Raw genomic sequence first — 17,480 nt, forward strand, 5'->3', positions numbered from 1 at the left:
CTTATATTAAGCAAAGCAGACAGCACCATTTTCTTGTTTAAAAAATGTATGGCTAGCTATGGGCACACTCCAACAATCAGATATTATTTACAAAAGATGCATTTGTGTTTAGTGATACTGCAGTAGGGATGACCAGGGATGTTCTCTTGATTAGTGTGTGAATTAGACCATTTTCCAGTCCTGCTGAGCATTCAAAATGTAACAAGTACTTTTGAGTGTCAGGGTTAATGTATGGAGTAAAAAGTACAGTGTTTTCTTTGGAATGTAGTGAGTAAAAGTACCACAAAAACTACTTAAGTAGTACTTTAAGGTATTTTTACTTAAGTATTTTACACCACTGCTAAGCAGTGTGTTAATATAACACTGTTCCGATTCCTATATGAATCCACAGACTTCACCATGTTGATTTGCCATGTGACTCTTTCTCTCTGTCTCGCTCTCTCGCTCTCTCACTCCCCCATCTTTCTCTCTGGTCTGAAACCACTAGCCACCCTCATCACCACGGAGCTAAAGAGAGATAAATGATCCTCCAGCTACCTCTCATTTCTCCTGGCCTGACAAAAGACAAGCTGACAGATTGATACTGTAGTACAGTGCTGTGGTATTTTATGTCTTGATGGTCATTAGGTTTTTGAGGGCTCTATTTTGTCAGTGGCCATCTGATTTATTATGTTTCAGAAGATTAACCACCAGACACTTGCTGAATGGAGATTAGCCTGCCGTTGGCCTCGGAATGACGCTCAGTAGTACAGTAGAACAGTAGAACATTAGTACAGTAGAACAGTATTATAATAGAATGGCACAACAGTAGTACAGTAGTACAGTAGAACAGTATTATAATAGAATGGCACAACAGTAGTACAGTATAACAGTTTTATAGTAGTACAGTAGAACAGTATTATAGTAGAACAGTAGTACAGTAGAACAGTTTTATAGTAGAACAGTAGTACAGTAGAACAGTTTTATAGTAGTACAGTAGAACAGTATTATAGTAGAACAGTAGTACAGTATTATAGTAGAACGGTACAACAGTAGTACAGTAGAACAGTATTATAGTAGAACAGTAGTACAGTAGAACAGTATTATGATAGAACAGTAGAACAGTATTATAGTAGTACAGTAGGACAGTAGAACAGTATTATAGTAGTACAGTAGTACAGTATTATAGTAGTACAGTAGTACAGTAGAACAGTATTATAGTAGTACAGTAGAACTGTAGTACAGTAGTACAATAGTCTAGTAGCACAGTAGAACAGTATTATCGTAGTACAGTAGAACAGTAGAACAGTAGAACAGTATTATAGTAGAACAGTAGAACAGTATCATAGTAGAACAGTAGTACAGTATTTTGGTAGAACAGTATCATAGTAGAAAAGTATCATAGTAGAACAGTAGAACAGTATTATAGTAGAACAATAGAACAATATCATATTAGAACAGTAGTACAGTATTATGGTAGAACAGTAGAACAGTATTATAGAAGAACAGTATCATAGTAGAACAGTAGAACAGTATTATAGTAGAATAGAATCATAGTAGAACAGTAGAACAGTATCATAGTAGAACAGTCGAACAGTAGTATGGTAGAACAGTAGAACAGTATCATAGTAGAACAGTAGTACAGTATTATGGTAGAACAGTAGAACAGTATTATAGTAGTACAGTAGAACAGTATTATGGTAGAGCAGTAGAACAGTATTATAGTAGTACAGTAGAACAGTAGTACAGTATTATGGTAGAACAGTATTATAGTAGTACAGTAGAACAGTATTATAGTAGTACAGTAGAACAGTGGAACAGTATTTTAGTAGTACAGTAGTACCGTTGAATAGTAGTACATTAGAACAGTAGATCAGTATTATAGTAGATCAGTATTATAGTAGTACAATGTTACAGTAGAGTTATGGTAGTACAGTATAACAATAGTACAGTGGAACAGTATTATAGTAGAACAGTAGAACAGTATTTTATTAGAAGAGTAGAACATTATTACAGTAGTTCAGTAGAACATTAGAACAGTATTAGTTGTACAGTATTGTGGTAGAACAGTATTATCGTAGAACAGTAGAACAGTATTACAGTAGTATATCAGTACAGTACAACTGTATGATTGTAGTACAGTATAATAGTTGTACAGTAGAACAGTATTTTAGTAGTGCAGTAGTACAGTAGAAATGTAGTACAGTAGAACATTAGAACTTTAGTCAGTATAACAGTGGAACAGTAGTACAGTGGAACAGTATTATAGTAGTACAGTAGAACAGTAGTACAGTAGAACAGTACTACAGTAGTACAGTATTGTTGTAGAACAGTACTAGAGTAGTACAGTATTATAGTAGAACAGTAGACCAGTATTATGGTAGTACAGTAGAACAGTATTATAGTAGTACATTAGAACAGTTGAGCAGTAGTATATTAGTACAGTAGAACAGGATCATAGTTAAACAGTAGTACAGTAGAACAGTATTATTGTAGTATAGTTGTACAGTAGTATAATAGAACATTAGTACAGTAACAGTATTATGGTAGAACAATAGAACATTATTATAGTAGAACAGTGTTGTAGTACAGTAGTATAGTAGTACAGTAGAACAGTATACTAGTATTACATTAGAACAGTTGAATAGTAGTACATTAGAAGAGTATAACAGTTTTACAGTAGAACCGTATTATAGTAGAACAGTATTATAGTAGTACAGTAATACAATATTACAGTACAATATTATAGTAATACAGTAGAACAGTATTGTATTAGAAGATTAGGACATTATTACAGTAGTTCAGTAGAACATTAGAACAGTATTATAGTTGCACAGTAGTACAGTCCTACAGTAGTATAGTATTACAGTAGAACAGTATTATGGTAGAACCGTATTATAGTAGAACAGTATTACAGTACAGTATTGTAGCAGTACAGTAGAACAGGATCATAGTAGTACAGTATAACAGTATTATAGTAGTACAGTAGTATAGTAGAACAGGTGAGCAGTAGTATATTAGTACAGTAGAACAGTATTGTAGTAGTACAGTAGAACAGGATCATAGTTGTACAGTAGAACAGTATTATAGTAGTACAGTAGTACAGTAGAACAGTTTAACAGTATTATAATACAACAGTAGAACAGTATTATAGTAGTACAGTATTATAGTAGTACTGTGGTACAGTAGAACGGTATTATAGTAGAACAGTAGTACAGTATTATAGTAGAACGGTACAACAGTAGTACAGTAGAACAGTATTATAGTAGAACAGTAGTACAGTAGAACAGTATTATGATAGAACAGTAGAACAGTATTATAGTAGTACAGTAGGACAGTAGAACAGTATTATAGTAGTACAGTAGTACAGTATTATAGTAGTACAGTAGTACAGTAGAACAGTATTATAGTAGTACAGTAGAACTGTAGTACAGTAGTACAATAGTCTAGTAGCACAGTAGAACAGTATTATCGTAGTACAGTAGAACAGTAGAACAGTAGAACAGTATTATAGTAGAACAGTAGAACAGTATCATAGTAGAACAGTAGTACAGTATTTTGGTAGAACAGTAGAACAGTATCATAGTAGAACAGTATCATAGTAGAACAGTAGAACAGTATTATAGTAGAACAATAGAACAATATCATATTAGAACAGTAGTACAGTATTATGGTAGAACAGTAGAACAGTATTATAGAAGAACAGTATCATAGTAGAACAGTAGAACAGTATTATAGTAGAATAGAATCATAGTAGAACAGTAGAACAGTATCATAGTAGAACAGTCGAACAGTAGTATGGTAGAACAGTAGAACAGTATCATAGTAGAACAGTAGTACAGTATTATGGTAGAACAGTAGAACAGTATTATAGTAGTACAGTAGAACAGTATTATGGTAGAGCAGTAGAACAGTATTATAGTAGTACAGTAGAACAGTAGTACAGTATTATGGTAGAACAGTATTATAGTAGTACAGTAGAACAGTATTATAGTAGTACAGTAGAACAGTGGAACAGTATTTTAGTAGTACAGTAGTACCGTTGAATAGTAGTACATTAGAACAGTAGATCAGTATTATAGTAGATCAGTATTATAGTAGTACAATGTTACAGTAGAGTTATGGTAGTACAGTATAACAATAGTACAGTGGAACAGTATTATAGTAGAACAGTAGAACAGTATTTTATTAGAAGAGTAGAACATTATTACAGTAGTTCAGTAGAACATTAGAACAGTATTAGTTGTACAGTATTGTGGTAGAACAGTATTATCGTAGAACAGTAGAACAGTATTACAGTAGTATATCAGTACAGTACAACTGTATGATTGTAGTACAGTATAATAGTTGTACAGTAGAACAGTATTTTAGTAGTGCAGTAGTACAGTAGAAATGTAGTACAGTAGAACATTAGAATTTTAGTCAGTATAACAGTGGAACAGTAGTACAGTGGAACAGTATTATAGTAGTACAGTAGAACAGTAGTACAGTAGAACAGTACTACAGTAGTACAGTATTGTTGTAGAACAGTACTAGAGTAGTACAGTATTATAGTAGAACAGTATACCAGTATTATGGTAGTACAGTAGAACAGTATAATAGTAGTACATTAGAACAGTTGAGCAGTAGTATATTAGTACAGTAGAACAGGATCATAGTTAAACAGTAGTACAGTAGAACAGTATTATTGTAGTATAGTTGTACAGTAGTATAATAGAACATTAGTACAGTAACAGTATTATGGTAGAACAATAGAACATTATTATAGTAGAACAGTGTTGTAGTACAGTAGTATAGTAGTACAGTAGAACAGTATACTAGTATTACATTAGAACAGTTGAATAGTAGTACATTAGAAGAGTATAACAGTTTTACAGTAGAACCGTATTATAGTAGAACAGTATTATAGTAGTACAGTAATACAATATTACAGTACAATATTATAGTAATACAGTAGAACAGTATTGTATTAGAAGATTAGGACATTATTACAGTAGTTCAGTAGAACATTAGAACAGTATTATAGTTGCACAGTAGTACAGTCCTACAGTAGTATAGTATTACAGTAGAACAGTATTATGGTAGAACCGTATTATAGTAGAACAGTATTACAGTACAGTATTGTAGCAGTACAGTAGAACAGGATCATAGTAGTACAGTATAACAGTATTATAGTAGTACAGTAGTATAGTAGAACAGTTGAGCAGTAGTATATTAGTACAGTAGAACAGTATTGTAGTAGTACAGTAGAACAGGATCATAGTTGTACAGTAGAACAGTATTATAGTAGTACAGTAGTACAGTAGAACAGTTTAACAGTATTATAATACAACAGTAGAACAGTATTATAGTAGTACAGTATTATAGTAGTACTGTGGTACAGTAGAACGGTAGAACAGTAGAAAAGTAGCCACTAAAATAGATCAGGATGGTGATGTGGTATTACACTGCACTTAAACAAGACTGTAGTACTCAGCCGGTGTCCTTGAGTAGAATTATTTCGATCTAGCTGCTATATAGATATGTTACTCATGAAAAAAGGATACTGTTAAAGAGGGACACTGGAGGACGACACCTTTGAAGCTGTGAAGCACTGCTGCTTTGTGTTAGGGTTTAGCATTCTCACTCCCTCATTCCTAACGCCTCACTCCCTCACTCGTCACGAATAGGATGACCTGTGTGTTTTACCAGCCAAACAACATGGGAAAAGGAATGAAAAGTACAAATGAGGTGTATCCATCCTTCTTCCTGTATCTAAAGGGCAGGGAAACAGATAGTGTACCTTTCCGTCTGGCGATGCTAATCGATGATTATTTGCTGTTGAGACAGAACAGTGCGGCGCGGGGTAGGATGGTAATGTAACGTGATGCCTGGTCCGTGGAGACTAGAGGGAGAGCAGAGTGATTAAGCTGTGAGATCGCTTCTATGGGTTGTATAGACTTGATGAGGAAACCATCGATAGAAACACAATAACACAGTTGAGATTCTTTGCAGCAGCATTTTCCACTCTGCCAGAGCAAAACTCACTCAGAGAACCGCTAGGTTTTATTAACAAGCCGAGGTACTGTACCAAGAATGTTTTTGTATAAATTCTGTGAGCACGAGGAGGCCAGGGAAGGATGTGTAATTTGGATACCTGAACTAGCCTGGCCTCATCTTGGACTTTGTGAGGCGACATACTCTACTGAATGCTTTAGAATGTAGCTCTGTCTTAATAATGAATAGTTGAGCAGCCACTGGACAGAATCTAGATGTTTTCTGTTCTGATCCAAGCTATCCAAGTAGCAGCACTCATTATTGGGCCTCTTCAGTCGTCAGACACAGTGTCTTCGGAAAAATAAGACTTCTTTAGGAAAATAAAGTACTGATGTCCTCTACCAGTGACTATGGGTTTGGCATAGCTCCACATAAAGCTGTTGCTTTTGTGGTTCACACACACGGTCTAATGATCTCTCCCAAGCCTGAAGTTAAAACAGTCCCTCCGCTGCACGCCCCGCTGTGTCAGCCATAATGAAGTCTCATGGTCTGCTATTGAGTGTACAGCGCCCTCAGAAAGTATTCACACCCCTTGACTTTTTCCACATTTTGTTGTGTTACAGCCTGAATTTAAAGTTGCCTAAATTGAGATTTTGTGTCACTAATCTACACACAATACCCCATAATGTTAAAGTGGAATTTTGTTTGTTGAACATTTTGGAAATTAATAAACATTTTAAAGCTGAAATGTCTTGAGTCAATAAGTATTCAACCCCTTTGTTATGGGAAGCATAAATATGTTCAGGCGTAAAAATGTGCTTAACAAATCGCATAAGTTGCTTGGACTCATTCTGTGTTCAATAAAAACACAATTTTTGAATGACTACACCATCTCTGTACCCCACACATACAATTATCTGTAAGGTCACTCAATCAAGAAGTGGATTTGAAGCACAGACTCAGCCACAAAGACCAGGGATGGTTTTTCAATGCCTCGCAAATAATGGGACAGATTGGTAGTGTAAAAAAAGACCAGACCATGACTATCCCTTTGAGCATGGAGAAGTTATTAATTATACTTTGGAAGGTGTATTGATACACCCAGTCACTATGAAGATACAGGTTTCCGTCCTAACTCAGTTGCTGGAGAGGGGGGAAACTGCTCAGGGATTTCACCATCATGCCAATGGTGATTTTAAAACAGTTACAGAGTTTATTGGTTGTGATATAAGAAAACTTAAGATGGATCAACAACATTGTGGTTACTCCACAATACTAACCTAAATGGCAGAGTGAAAAGAAGGAAGGCTGTACAGAATACAAATATTCCAAAACATTCATCCTGTTTGCAGCAAGGCACTTAAGTAATAGTGGCAAAAATGAACTTTTTGTCCTGAATACAAAGTGTAATGTTTGGGGCAAATCCAACACAACACATCACTGAGTACCACTCTTCATATTTTCAAGCATGGTGGTGGCTGCATCATGTTATGGGTATGCTTGTCATCTGCAAGGACTAGGGAGCTTATTATGATAAAAAATAAAGCAATAAGCACAAGCGAAATCCTAGAGGAAAACCTGGTTCAGTCTGCTTTCCAACAGACACTGGGAGACTAATTCACCTTTCAGTAGGACAATAACCTAAAACACAAGGCCAAATATACACTGGCAAGACCAAATCTACACTGAAATTGCTTACCAAGATGACATTGAATGTTCCTGAGTGGCCTAGTTACAGTTTTGACTTTAATCTGCTTGAAAATGTCTCTCTAGCAATGATCAACAATTAACTTGACAGAGCTTGAAACAGGTTTTCTAATAATAATGGGCAAATATTGTACAATCCAGGTGTTCAAAGCGCTTAGAGACTTATCGCCTCCAAATGTGTTTCTACGAAGTAATGACTCAGGGGTGTTAATAATTACGTAAATTAGATATTTCTGTATGACATTTTGGTTTAGTATTCTGCCTAAGTGCTAATGGGAGACTCTCTAGGCCAGGCTGACAGTTGTGAAGGCCGCCGAACGATGAGCAGGGGGAAATGGTTTGCCATGTCCAGCAGCAGTGACAGTGATGGTGCTAGCTACTTCACTAACTCACAAAAATATTGAAATCAATCCAACACTCTGAAGATGCAGCATGTTAATGGAGGGTATCTGTTTACAAACTCATGTTTACACAGACATGCTTCTCATGCTGAGCATCTAACTGTGAGGGGTATCTCTCTTATTGTAGTAGTTCTCATTCTGACAACTGGAAGCATCCACATGTGAGGGGTATCTTTATTATTGTTATTATAGCATAATAGTAGTAGTAGGAGCGGTATGAGCAGTAGCAATAGTACTAGTAGCAGTAGTAGTAGCAGCAATATGAGTAGTAGTAGTAGTAATGGTAGCATGGCCTATCTCAAGGCCATCAGACTATTAAATAGTGGCTACCACCGGTTAAACACAACCCTGCACCTTAGAGGCTCCTGCCCTCTGTTCAGAGACCTGGAACACTATTCAGCGGTTACTCAACCTTGCACCTTAGAGGCTGCTGCCCTCTGTTCAGAGACCTGGAACACTATTCAGCGGTTACTCAACCCTGCACCTTAGAGGCTCCTGCCCTCTGTTCAGAGACCTGGAACACTATTCAGCGGTTACTCAACCCTGCACCTTAGAGGCTGCTGCCCTCTGTTCAGAGACCTGGAACACTATTCAGCGGTTACTCAACCCTGTACCTTAGAGGCTGCTGCCCTCTGTTCAGATACCTGGAACACTATTCACTTTAATAATGTTAACATTCAGTTTTACTCATTTCAAATGTATATACTGTATTCTACTGTATTTTAGTCAATGCCACTCTGACATGGATCGTCCCAATATTTATATATTTCTTAATTCCATTCTTTTACTTTTAGATTTGTATGTATTGTTAGATACTACTGCACTGTTGGAGCTAAAAACACAAGCATTTCGCTACATTCGCAATAACATCTGGTAAATATGTGTGTGACCAGTAAATTTGATTTTAGCAGTAGTAGTAGTAGTCGTACTAGTGGCAGTATTAGCAGTATTAGCAGAAGCAGTTGTATCAGTGTTAGTAATAGTAGTAATATTAATGATAGTAATAGTAGCAATAGTAGTACTTGTAGCAACAGTATTTGTAGCATTATCAGTAGTAGTAGTAGTAGTAGCAATAGTAGCAGTAGTAACAGTATTTGGAGTAGTATCAGTATTAGTAGCATTAGTAGTAGTAGCAATAGGAGTAGTAGTCGTAGTGGTAGCAGTAGTAGTCATATCAGTAGTTTTTAGTAGTAGTACTAGCAGCAGCAGTAGCAGTAGTTGGTAGTAATAGCAGTAGTTTTAGTAGTACTAGTAGTAGTTGTAGTAGCAGTAGTCGTAGCAGCAGTAGCAGTAGTTTGGAGTAGCAGTAGTATAAGTTGTATCGTTATTAGTAGCATTAGCAGTAGAAGTAGTTGGGGTACCAGCAGCAGTAGTAGTAGTTGTTGTAGTAGCAGCAGCAACAGTAGTAGTAGTAATAGCAGCAGTAGTTTATAGTAGTAGTTTTTAGTAGCAGTAGTAGAGGTTGTGTCAGTATTAGTAGCAGTAGTAGTAGTTGTAATAGCAGCAGTATTAGTTGTAGTAGCAGCAGTAACAGTAGTTTGTAGTAGTAGTTATAGTGGTAGTAGCAGTGTCAGTAGTTTTTAGTAGCAGTAGTAGAAGTTGTGTCAGTATTAGTAGCATTAGCAGTAGTAGTAGTAGCAGTAGCTATAGTAGCAGTAGCAGTAGTTTGTAGTAATAGTTGCAGTAGTAGTGGTAGTAGCAATAGTCATAGCAGTAGTAGAAGTAGCAGTAGTAGCAGTAAAATCAGTGTTAGTAGCATTATTAGTAGTAGTAGCAGTAGCAATAGTAGCAGTAGGAGTAGCATCAGTATTAGTAGCATTAGTGGTGGTAGTAGTAGTAGCAGTAGTAGCAGTAGTAGTAGGAGTAGTATCAGTATTAGTAGCATTAGCAGTGGTAGTAGTAGCAATAGTAGTAATAGTTGTTGGTATTAGTTGCAGTAGTTTGTAGCAGTAGTCTGTAGTAGTAGCAGTAGTTTGTAGTAGCAGCGGTAGTAGTAGTAATAGAAGCAGTAGTAGAAGCAGTAGCAGAAATAGCAGTAGTTTGCAGTAGTAGTTGTAGCAGTAGTATTAGCAGTAGTAATAGCAGATATAGCAGTAGTTTGTAGTTGTAGTAGTAGCAGTAGTTTGTAGTAGCAGCGGTAGTAGTAGTAATAGAAGCAGTAGCAGAAATAGCAGTAGTTTGCAGTAATAGTTGTAGCAGTAGTAGTAGCAGATATAGCAGTAGTTTGTAGTAGTAGCAGTAGTTTGTAGTAGCAGCGGTAGTAGTAGTAATAGAAGCAGTAGCAGAAATAGCAGTAGTTTGCAGTAATAGTTGTAGCAGTAGTAGTAGCAGATATAGCAGTAGTTTGTAGTAGTCGTTGCAGTAGTAGGTTTTTACAGTCAAAAGAGCTGTTGATTCAGACACTTATCTCACTAATTACATGGTTGCGTTTCTCTTTTTCTTCTCCAGGATATGAATGACTACTCTCCAGTGTTCAGCCAGGTGGTGTACAGGGGCATGGTAGCTCCCAACGCAGTCAAGGGGACCGTGGTCGCCACGGTACAGGCAGAGGACCTAGACCCTCCTGTGAGTAGACGACAATGTGACGGCTCTGTGCTCTGTGCTTGACTGTAACTTTACAACATGGCTGCCAGGTTTCTGCTCCCATGGCGATGCCGGTGAGACAGTGATTGACTCAGCTCTGTCCAAGCCAGCGATTTAGAGGAGAAAAGGTTACTGTGCTTGTTCATTGTAGTTGTGTTTGCATGACGTGTTTCTAATTAATAAGCATGGTCCACAGAGGATGGTGTCCTATTGTTGGAATGCTTATTGATTTAGATACACTACATGCACTAAAGTATGTGGACACCCCTTCAAATTAGTGGATTTAGCTATTTCAGCCACACCTGTTGCTGACAGGTTTATAAAATCTAGCACACAGCCATGGAATCTCTATAGACAAACATTGGCAGTAGAATGGCCCATACTGAAGAGCTCAATGACTTTCAACGTGGCACTATCACAGGATGCTGCTACCTTTCGAAAAAGTCAATCGTCGAATTTCTGTCCTGCTAGATCTGCCCCGGTCAACTGTAATGTCTAGGAGCAACAACGGCTCAGCCGTGAAGTGGTAGGCCACACAAGCTCATAGAATGGGATCGTCGAGTGCTGAATCGCATAGCGCGTACAAATTGTCTGTCCTGGGTTGCAACACTCACTACCGAGTTCCAAACTGCCTCTGGAAGCAACGTCAGCACAAGAACTGTTCGTCTGGAGCTTCATGAAATGGGTTTCCATGGTTGAGCAGCCGCACGCACACAAGCCTAAGATAACCATGCGCAATCCCAAGCGTCAGCTGGAGTGGTGTAAAGCTCGCCGCCATTGGACTCTGGAGAAGTGTAAACACATTCTCTGGACTGCTGAATCATGCTTCACCATCTGGCAGTCCAACAGACAAATCTGGGTTGGCAGATGCCAGAAGAATGCAACCTGCCTGAATGCATAGTACCAACTGTAAAGTTTGGTGAAAGAGCTCAGGATCAGGCTCCTTAGTTCCTGTGAAGGGAAATCTTAACGCTACAGCATACAATGACATTCTAGAGAATTCTGCACTTCCAACTTTGTGGCAACAGTTTGGGGAAGGCCTTTTCCTGTTTCAGTATGACAATGCCCCCGTGCACAAAGCGAGGTCCATACAGAAAAGGTTTGTCAAGATCGGTGTGGAAGAACTTGACTGAGATGCACAGAGCCCTGACCTGAACCCCATCGAACACCATTGGGATGAATTGGAATGCCTACTGCAATCCAGGCCTAATTGCCCAACATCATCAGTGCCTGACCTCACTATTGTTCTTGTGGCTGAATGGAAGCAAGTCCCCCTCTCAGAAATGTTCCAACATCTAGTGGAAAGCCTTCCCAGAAGAGCGCAGGCTGTTATAGCAGCGAAGGGGGGTACCAACTCCATGTTAATGCCCATGATTTTGGAATGTTCGACAAGCAGGTGTCCACATACTTCTGGCCAGATAGTGTGCGTCGGTCGGAGTTGGAGTTGTTGCAGTGTGTTTTGGTTATGTTATGCTATTATGTCTGTGGGAGGCAAAGTCTCATCATTTTGGGCTTTCATTTATTTATAATGTCTTGTGTTGGTGGATTTGTTCATTCATACATGAGTTATAGATGGTTATTCATGACAGAGGTTGATATCACTACATGTTCTTACATCTTATAGCCATGGGTGGACCTTCAGGCAGAAAGCAATCTGCCTTCTGCATGTCGTATAGGAGCATATTCCTCATGCTTACTGTGTTGTGGGATTTCATTGGCCTGTGGCCTGAAAAAAAATAATACCAGTGTTACCAAGCCGACGTCTCAAGGCGTGGAGAATTATCCATGCCTCGGCAACAAGCTCCTGAATATACAATGGTATTAAACGCTTGATTTCACAAATTCACCCGTCACATTGGTAGATGACTTACGATCTCTCAGAACAAATAACGCACAGAGCAGATGTTATTCATGAATGATAACAGTCAATTGATATGCAGTGGAAATGGTCTAAGGCATTTCTCAAACGCATAGATAATATTCCATATGTAGCTAGTGCATAGTGGTACAGTAGGACAGAGCTTACTGTATAGAGACATTTTCCTGTCCTGTTATAGGTCAAGTTATTCTAAAGAATTGTGTTATTGGTCACAGCAGTCGGTAGTAGAGGAGGGAAGAAAACAGGACAGAAAAACAAAAGGGAACAGAGGAAAGGAAGAGTAGAGAGCCCAATCGGAGGTCCAGGCTTGCCCCGCTGGAGACCACCTCTGCCTGGCAGGCTTGGCAGGCTGAGCTGAGCCCCTGTGATATCTCTCTGCATGGGTGGGAGGCCCTGGCTGGGCTGGGACTGGTGCTGCCAGCGCCCCACTCCGCATCACTTCTCTCTCTCAGTAGTATGTAAAGCAGTTCTGAGATGACAGGAAAGGCAGGTTCTCAAGCTGAGCTGCGAGATTAATCACTGAAAGAGACGGGGAGGGAGATGGAGACGCCACAGAGCCTTCCTGGCACCGAGCCTGACGAGAGCCTCAAAGCAGGCCAGCCCCCCAGTCTCTCACACAGGTCACTCCTGGTCATGAATTCAGGCGAAGAGACGGAGCAGAGAACCTCCCTCCCTCTTGTTTTCACTCTCTCTTTCGGCTACTTCCCTTCCTCTCCCCTCTCTCGCTCTTTCTCTACCTCTCTCGCTCTCTTTCTTTCTTTCTCTCCATCCAAGTTTGTTGACAGATACGCTGTGGAGGGTGGGAGTCTGAGAATGCTGGTCCACAATGCAGATTTTATGTGATGATGTCACTGTTCCCTCCACTATCCTCAGCATCTCAGAGACAATGGTCTGCCTTTTAATATGAGCTTTTGTAGCACAACCTATCCTATGTCCAAGTTGGTCCTCAAAGAGATGATACTTTTTGAAACTCAAGTCAAAGCTGGATGAGACTCAAGTCAAGTCTCTTTGGTTCTGTTCTGTTGTTTTATCGAACATCTCACAAGTGAATTCAGTGCGCTGTGCAAGCTGTTCAATGTTTTCTCCCAACTGTTCAGTATTCATGCAGGGAGGGAAGGTTTGGCGTCACAATAGAGAAGATCAGTTGTTAATGAGAGAAAGGTAATCACACTCTGTTGGGCTTCTGATATCAGGAGTTCAATTACTCCTCTCATTTCCCATCTTGTCTAATAATGTTTTATATGCGATACGCAATTAACACGATCCTATGAACAAGCTACACAATCAGCATTCATTATACTGGTATTATTTAATACCCCACCCCAGAGTGAACCCCTCCCCCTTTAATCAATCTGATAAGCAGAGTAGTTGCTTTGTCACTAAATGTTATGATCACACACTGTGAAAGTTGAGGAAGCTAAAGAAAAATATATTGTTGAAAGTGTAGCTTTCTCTCTATTCAAACAAAGGAAGACACTGCAAGCCTGCTCATGACTGGCTATTGACTGGGAAGACTAATCTCCTTGTTCTTTGCTGCCAGCCAAGCTACTGGGCACAAGCAGGGTCTAAGCATCTCAAGAAGCTATTTTATCATGGAAAATCAACTAGGATAAAAAAAAAAAAATTGAGAGAGAGAGAGATATGTTTTCTCCCCCTAGAGGCTCTCATTCCCCCTCACTTCACCGCCCAAAATGATCTAGACACCCAACCGAGTTCCTGCCTTAGAGCTTTGGGTAGATAGTCTTGTCATTGCAGATAAATGAACAGGAGGTGTGTGTTTTCCTGTTCACAGGGAACCCCTGCCAGCCGTGTACGTTACAGACTGGACCTGAATGAGGAACCTTACAGTGGCAGCATCTTTGACGTGGATGAAGTCACAGGCAGCGTCATCACACGAGTCAACCTCAATGAAGAGCCCAATCTAGTGTTTAGCGTGAGTACATACCCATTTACAATTACTGATTTGGGGGGGGGGGGGGGGGGCTTTTGAGTGACACCCCATGTTCCACTTCATTTATTCATCAAATTGATTTTATTTCCCCCTTCAGCTGGTTATTGTTGCCTATGACGACGGGGAGCCAATGAAAGTCAACAAGACCCTGGTGGTTATCACTGTCCTGCAACCCTCCATCATACCAGTTTTCACCCAGGAGGAATACAGGTACTCTACATGGACAGGACTGTCATGTAGACTATTATTTGATCAAAGTGGAGCCGCGGACACTGGTGGACATGTCAAATGATGTAGCCTATGACAGTGCTCTGTGCTTTTATGAGGTCATGGGTCAGAGCACAGGCTTTCCTGTTTTATGAGGTCATATGGTCAGAGCACAGGTTTTCCTTTTTTATGAGGTCATATGGTCAGAGCACAGGTTTTCCTGTTTTATGAGGTCATGGGTCAGAGCACAGGTTTTCCTGTTTTATGAGGTCATATGGTCAGAGCACAGGTTTTCCTGTTTTATGAGGTCATATGGTCAGAGCACAGGTTTTCCTGTTTTATGAGGTCATGGGTCAGAGCACAGGTTTTCCTGTTTTATGAGGTCATATGGTCAGAGCACAGGTTTTCCTCTTATGAGGTCATAGGTCAGAACACAGGTTTTCCTCTTTTATGAGGTCATAGGTCAGAGCAGGTTTTCCTTTTTTATGAGGTCATATGGTCAGAGCACAGGTTTTCCTTTTTTATGAGGTCATATGGTCAGAGCACAGGCTTTCGTCTTTTATGAGGTCATATGGTCAGAGCACAGGCTTTCCTCTTTTATGAGGTCATATGGTCAGAGCACTGTAGAGACAGTATAGAGACTTTTTTAGATCTCCAGCTTTTTTAGTTACAATGTACAGTAAATTTGAAAAAATACTGAAAAAACATTGTTAAATACACTTCGTTAATGCCTCTTTTTGGAGATGTTAAGGTATTTAAGAGAATGCTAAACTGTTGATGTATTTTCTGAAGGGGTTAGAGGCGATATAGAAACTGTCAGTTAAGCTTTCATTGCTAGTGTTTAATGAATATTCATTATAGCTCACAGCTAGAGTGTAGCGCAGCAAATGTACTGTACCACTACACACTTTTGTTTTCTCAAAGGGTAAAGTGCACTTGCTCTGCATGAATTATAGCACTTTTATTGAATTAAGTATTGTACATATATGACATAAGGGGCTAATTAATTCAGCTCCCCTGGCATTGACTCGAGATGGATCAGCATGCTGGAGCTTTGGCTTACTAAATTGCTATTATTGATTTCCATAAAGAAAAGAAAAAAGATAGTGAGTGCATGCATGCTAAAAACAAGTGGTTCTATATAGTGCCAAATAAGGGTTATTTTGGCTTGTAGCCACAGTGGGCCCCTTTTTGGTGCTATATGGAACCTAGCCCACTTTGAAGTTTTATGAATAACCATGCTCATAAGGTTCTAGATGGTTCTATAACAGTGGTCACCAACCAGTCGATTTCTGTAGGAAAGCCAATGATAAAGGCTTGTGTTTTTTTGTGTGTGTTGCACTGTTGGTGGTAGGTGCAGTTGATTCAGAAGCTCTGCGTACTCGGCAAAGTGTTCCCATTTTTTTTTTAAATAAATAAAAATCGACCCTTTTTTTCTCCCCAATTTCGTGGTATCCAATTGGTAGTAGTCACAGTCTTGTCTCATCGCTGCAACTCCCGTACTTACTCGGGAGAGGCGAAGGTCGAGAGCCTTGCATCCTCCGAAACACAACCCAACCAAGCCGCACTGCTTCTTGACACAATGCCCATCCAACCCGGAAGCCAGCCGTACCAATGAGGAGGAAACACTGTACACCTGGCGACCGTGTCAGCGTGCACTGCGCCCGGGCCACCACAGGAGTCGCTAGTGCACAATGAGACAAGGATATCCCTGCCGGCCAAACTCTCCCTAACCCGGACGACGCTGGGCCAATTGTGCGCTGCCCCATGGGCCTGTATGCATTTGTATTATTAATAGTGTTGTGTCTATTTTAATATTGAGGAACATTTCACAATCTCTGATCATAAGAACAACATGAATTGGTGCAAGAGGCAGGTGCGGTGCGACTCGAGTTCCGCCATCAGGTGGAGACAGTGTCCCCTCAGTCTCACGGGAGGAAAGGAAGGAGAGAGCAGGGACCGTGAGGCGGACCCTCTGCTGCTCTCTCCCTCCCTCCGCTGAGACTAATGCCGTGCTCAAAACAACTGGGAACTCAGAAATCTCCGACTTCCGACTTCAGTGCGTTCAAGACAACTGGGAACTCGAAAAAAAAACGAGTTCCCAATTGCTTTGAACAGTCATCAAACTGTTCAAAGTCGGTCATCAGACTCGGAAACTCTGGCATCTTTCTAGAGCTCCGACTTTCCGACCTGAAGATCACTGACGTCATGATTTCCCAGTTGTCTTCAAAGCACAATGACCAAAAATAAAAAAGCAAATTATTTGCAAATCATTTCAATTTATGCTCAGCTGTGCCTTGCAAGTGCTACACCAACTGATCTATTTTGTTATCAAAGCTCAAGATTTGAAATATAACATGGTCTGAGAAGAGCAATATAGGCATGTCAGGCATATAGCCAATATGCTGTGGAAATGTATTAGGCCTGCCTACTGCACAAACCTCATCCACACAGAACTGTTTTTATTAGCTTCATGTTAAGTCATGTTAAAAAATACATCTGAGCGGTAGATCTCGGATTGCTTTTTGCATGTGAAAGGGATCTTGACTCAGAAAAGGTTAGTGACCACTTTTCTATAAAGAACCATTAAAAAAAGGTTAGATGTAGCACCAAAAAAGAATTCCGCTATGGTCACAACCCTTTCAGGGGCTATATAGAACCTTTATAGAGAATGGTTCTGTAAAGAACATTTCTCAATCCCAAAGGTTCTTTGTGGATCCATACAGGTTTTTATTTGAGTTTAATAGCGTTATTATATTATTACAATTCCACAGGTTTTATTAGCAAGTTGAATCAG

The 17,480-nt window shown here is 39.6% G+C and overlaps 1 protein-coding gene across 4 annotated transcripts in view; it reads left to right on the plus strand.

Annotated features, from left to right (window-relative positions):
• Positions 1-17,480, plus strand: part of LOC110492834 (protocadherin-15-like) — a 303,674-nt gene that overhangs the window by 231,520 nt on the left and 54,674 nt on the right. For all 4 annotated transcript variants that reach the window (XM_090201917.1, XM_090201916.1, XM_036946203.2 and 1 more), the window contains 3 exons: positions 10,512-10,628; positions 14,318-14,458; positions 14,574-14,686. In XM_090201917.1, the coding sequence (XP_090058043.1) occupies positions 10,512-10,628; positions 14,318-14,458; positions 14,574-14,686 (371 nt within the window). The remainder of the gene's footprint in view (positions 1-10,511; positions 10,629-14,317; positions 14,459-14,573; positions 14,687-17,480) is intronic.

This window comes from Oncorhynchus mykiss, chromosome 16 (assembly GCF_057628025.1).
Source record: "Oncorhynchus mykiss isolate SJ-2025 chromosome 16, ASM5762802v1, whole genome shotgun sequence".
NCBI classification, from domain to species: domain Eukaryota; kingdom Metazoa; phylum Chordata; class Actinopteri; order Salmoniformes; family Salmonidae; genus Oncorhynchus; species Oncorhynchus mykiss.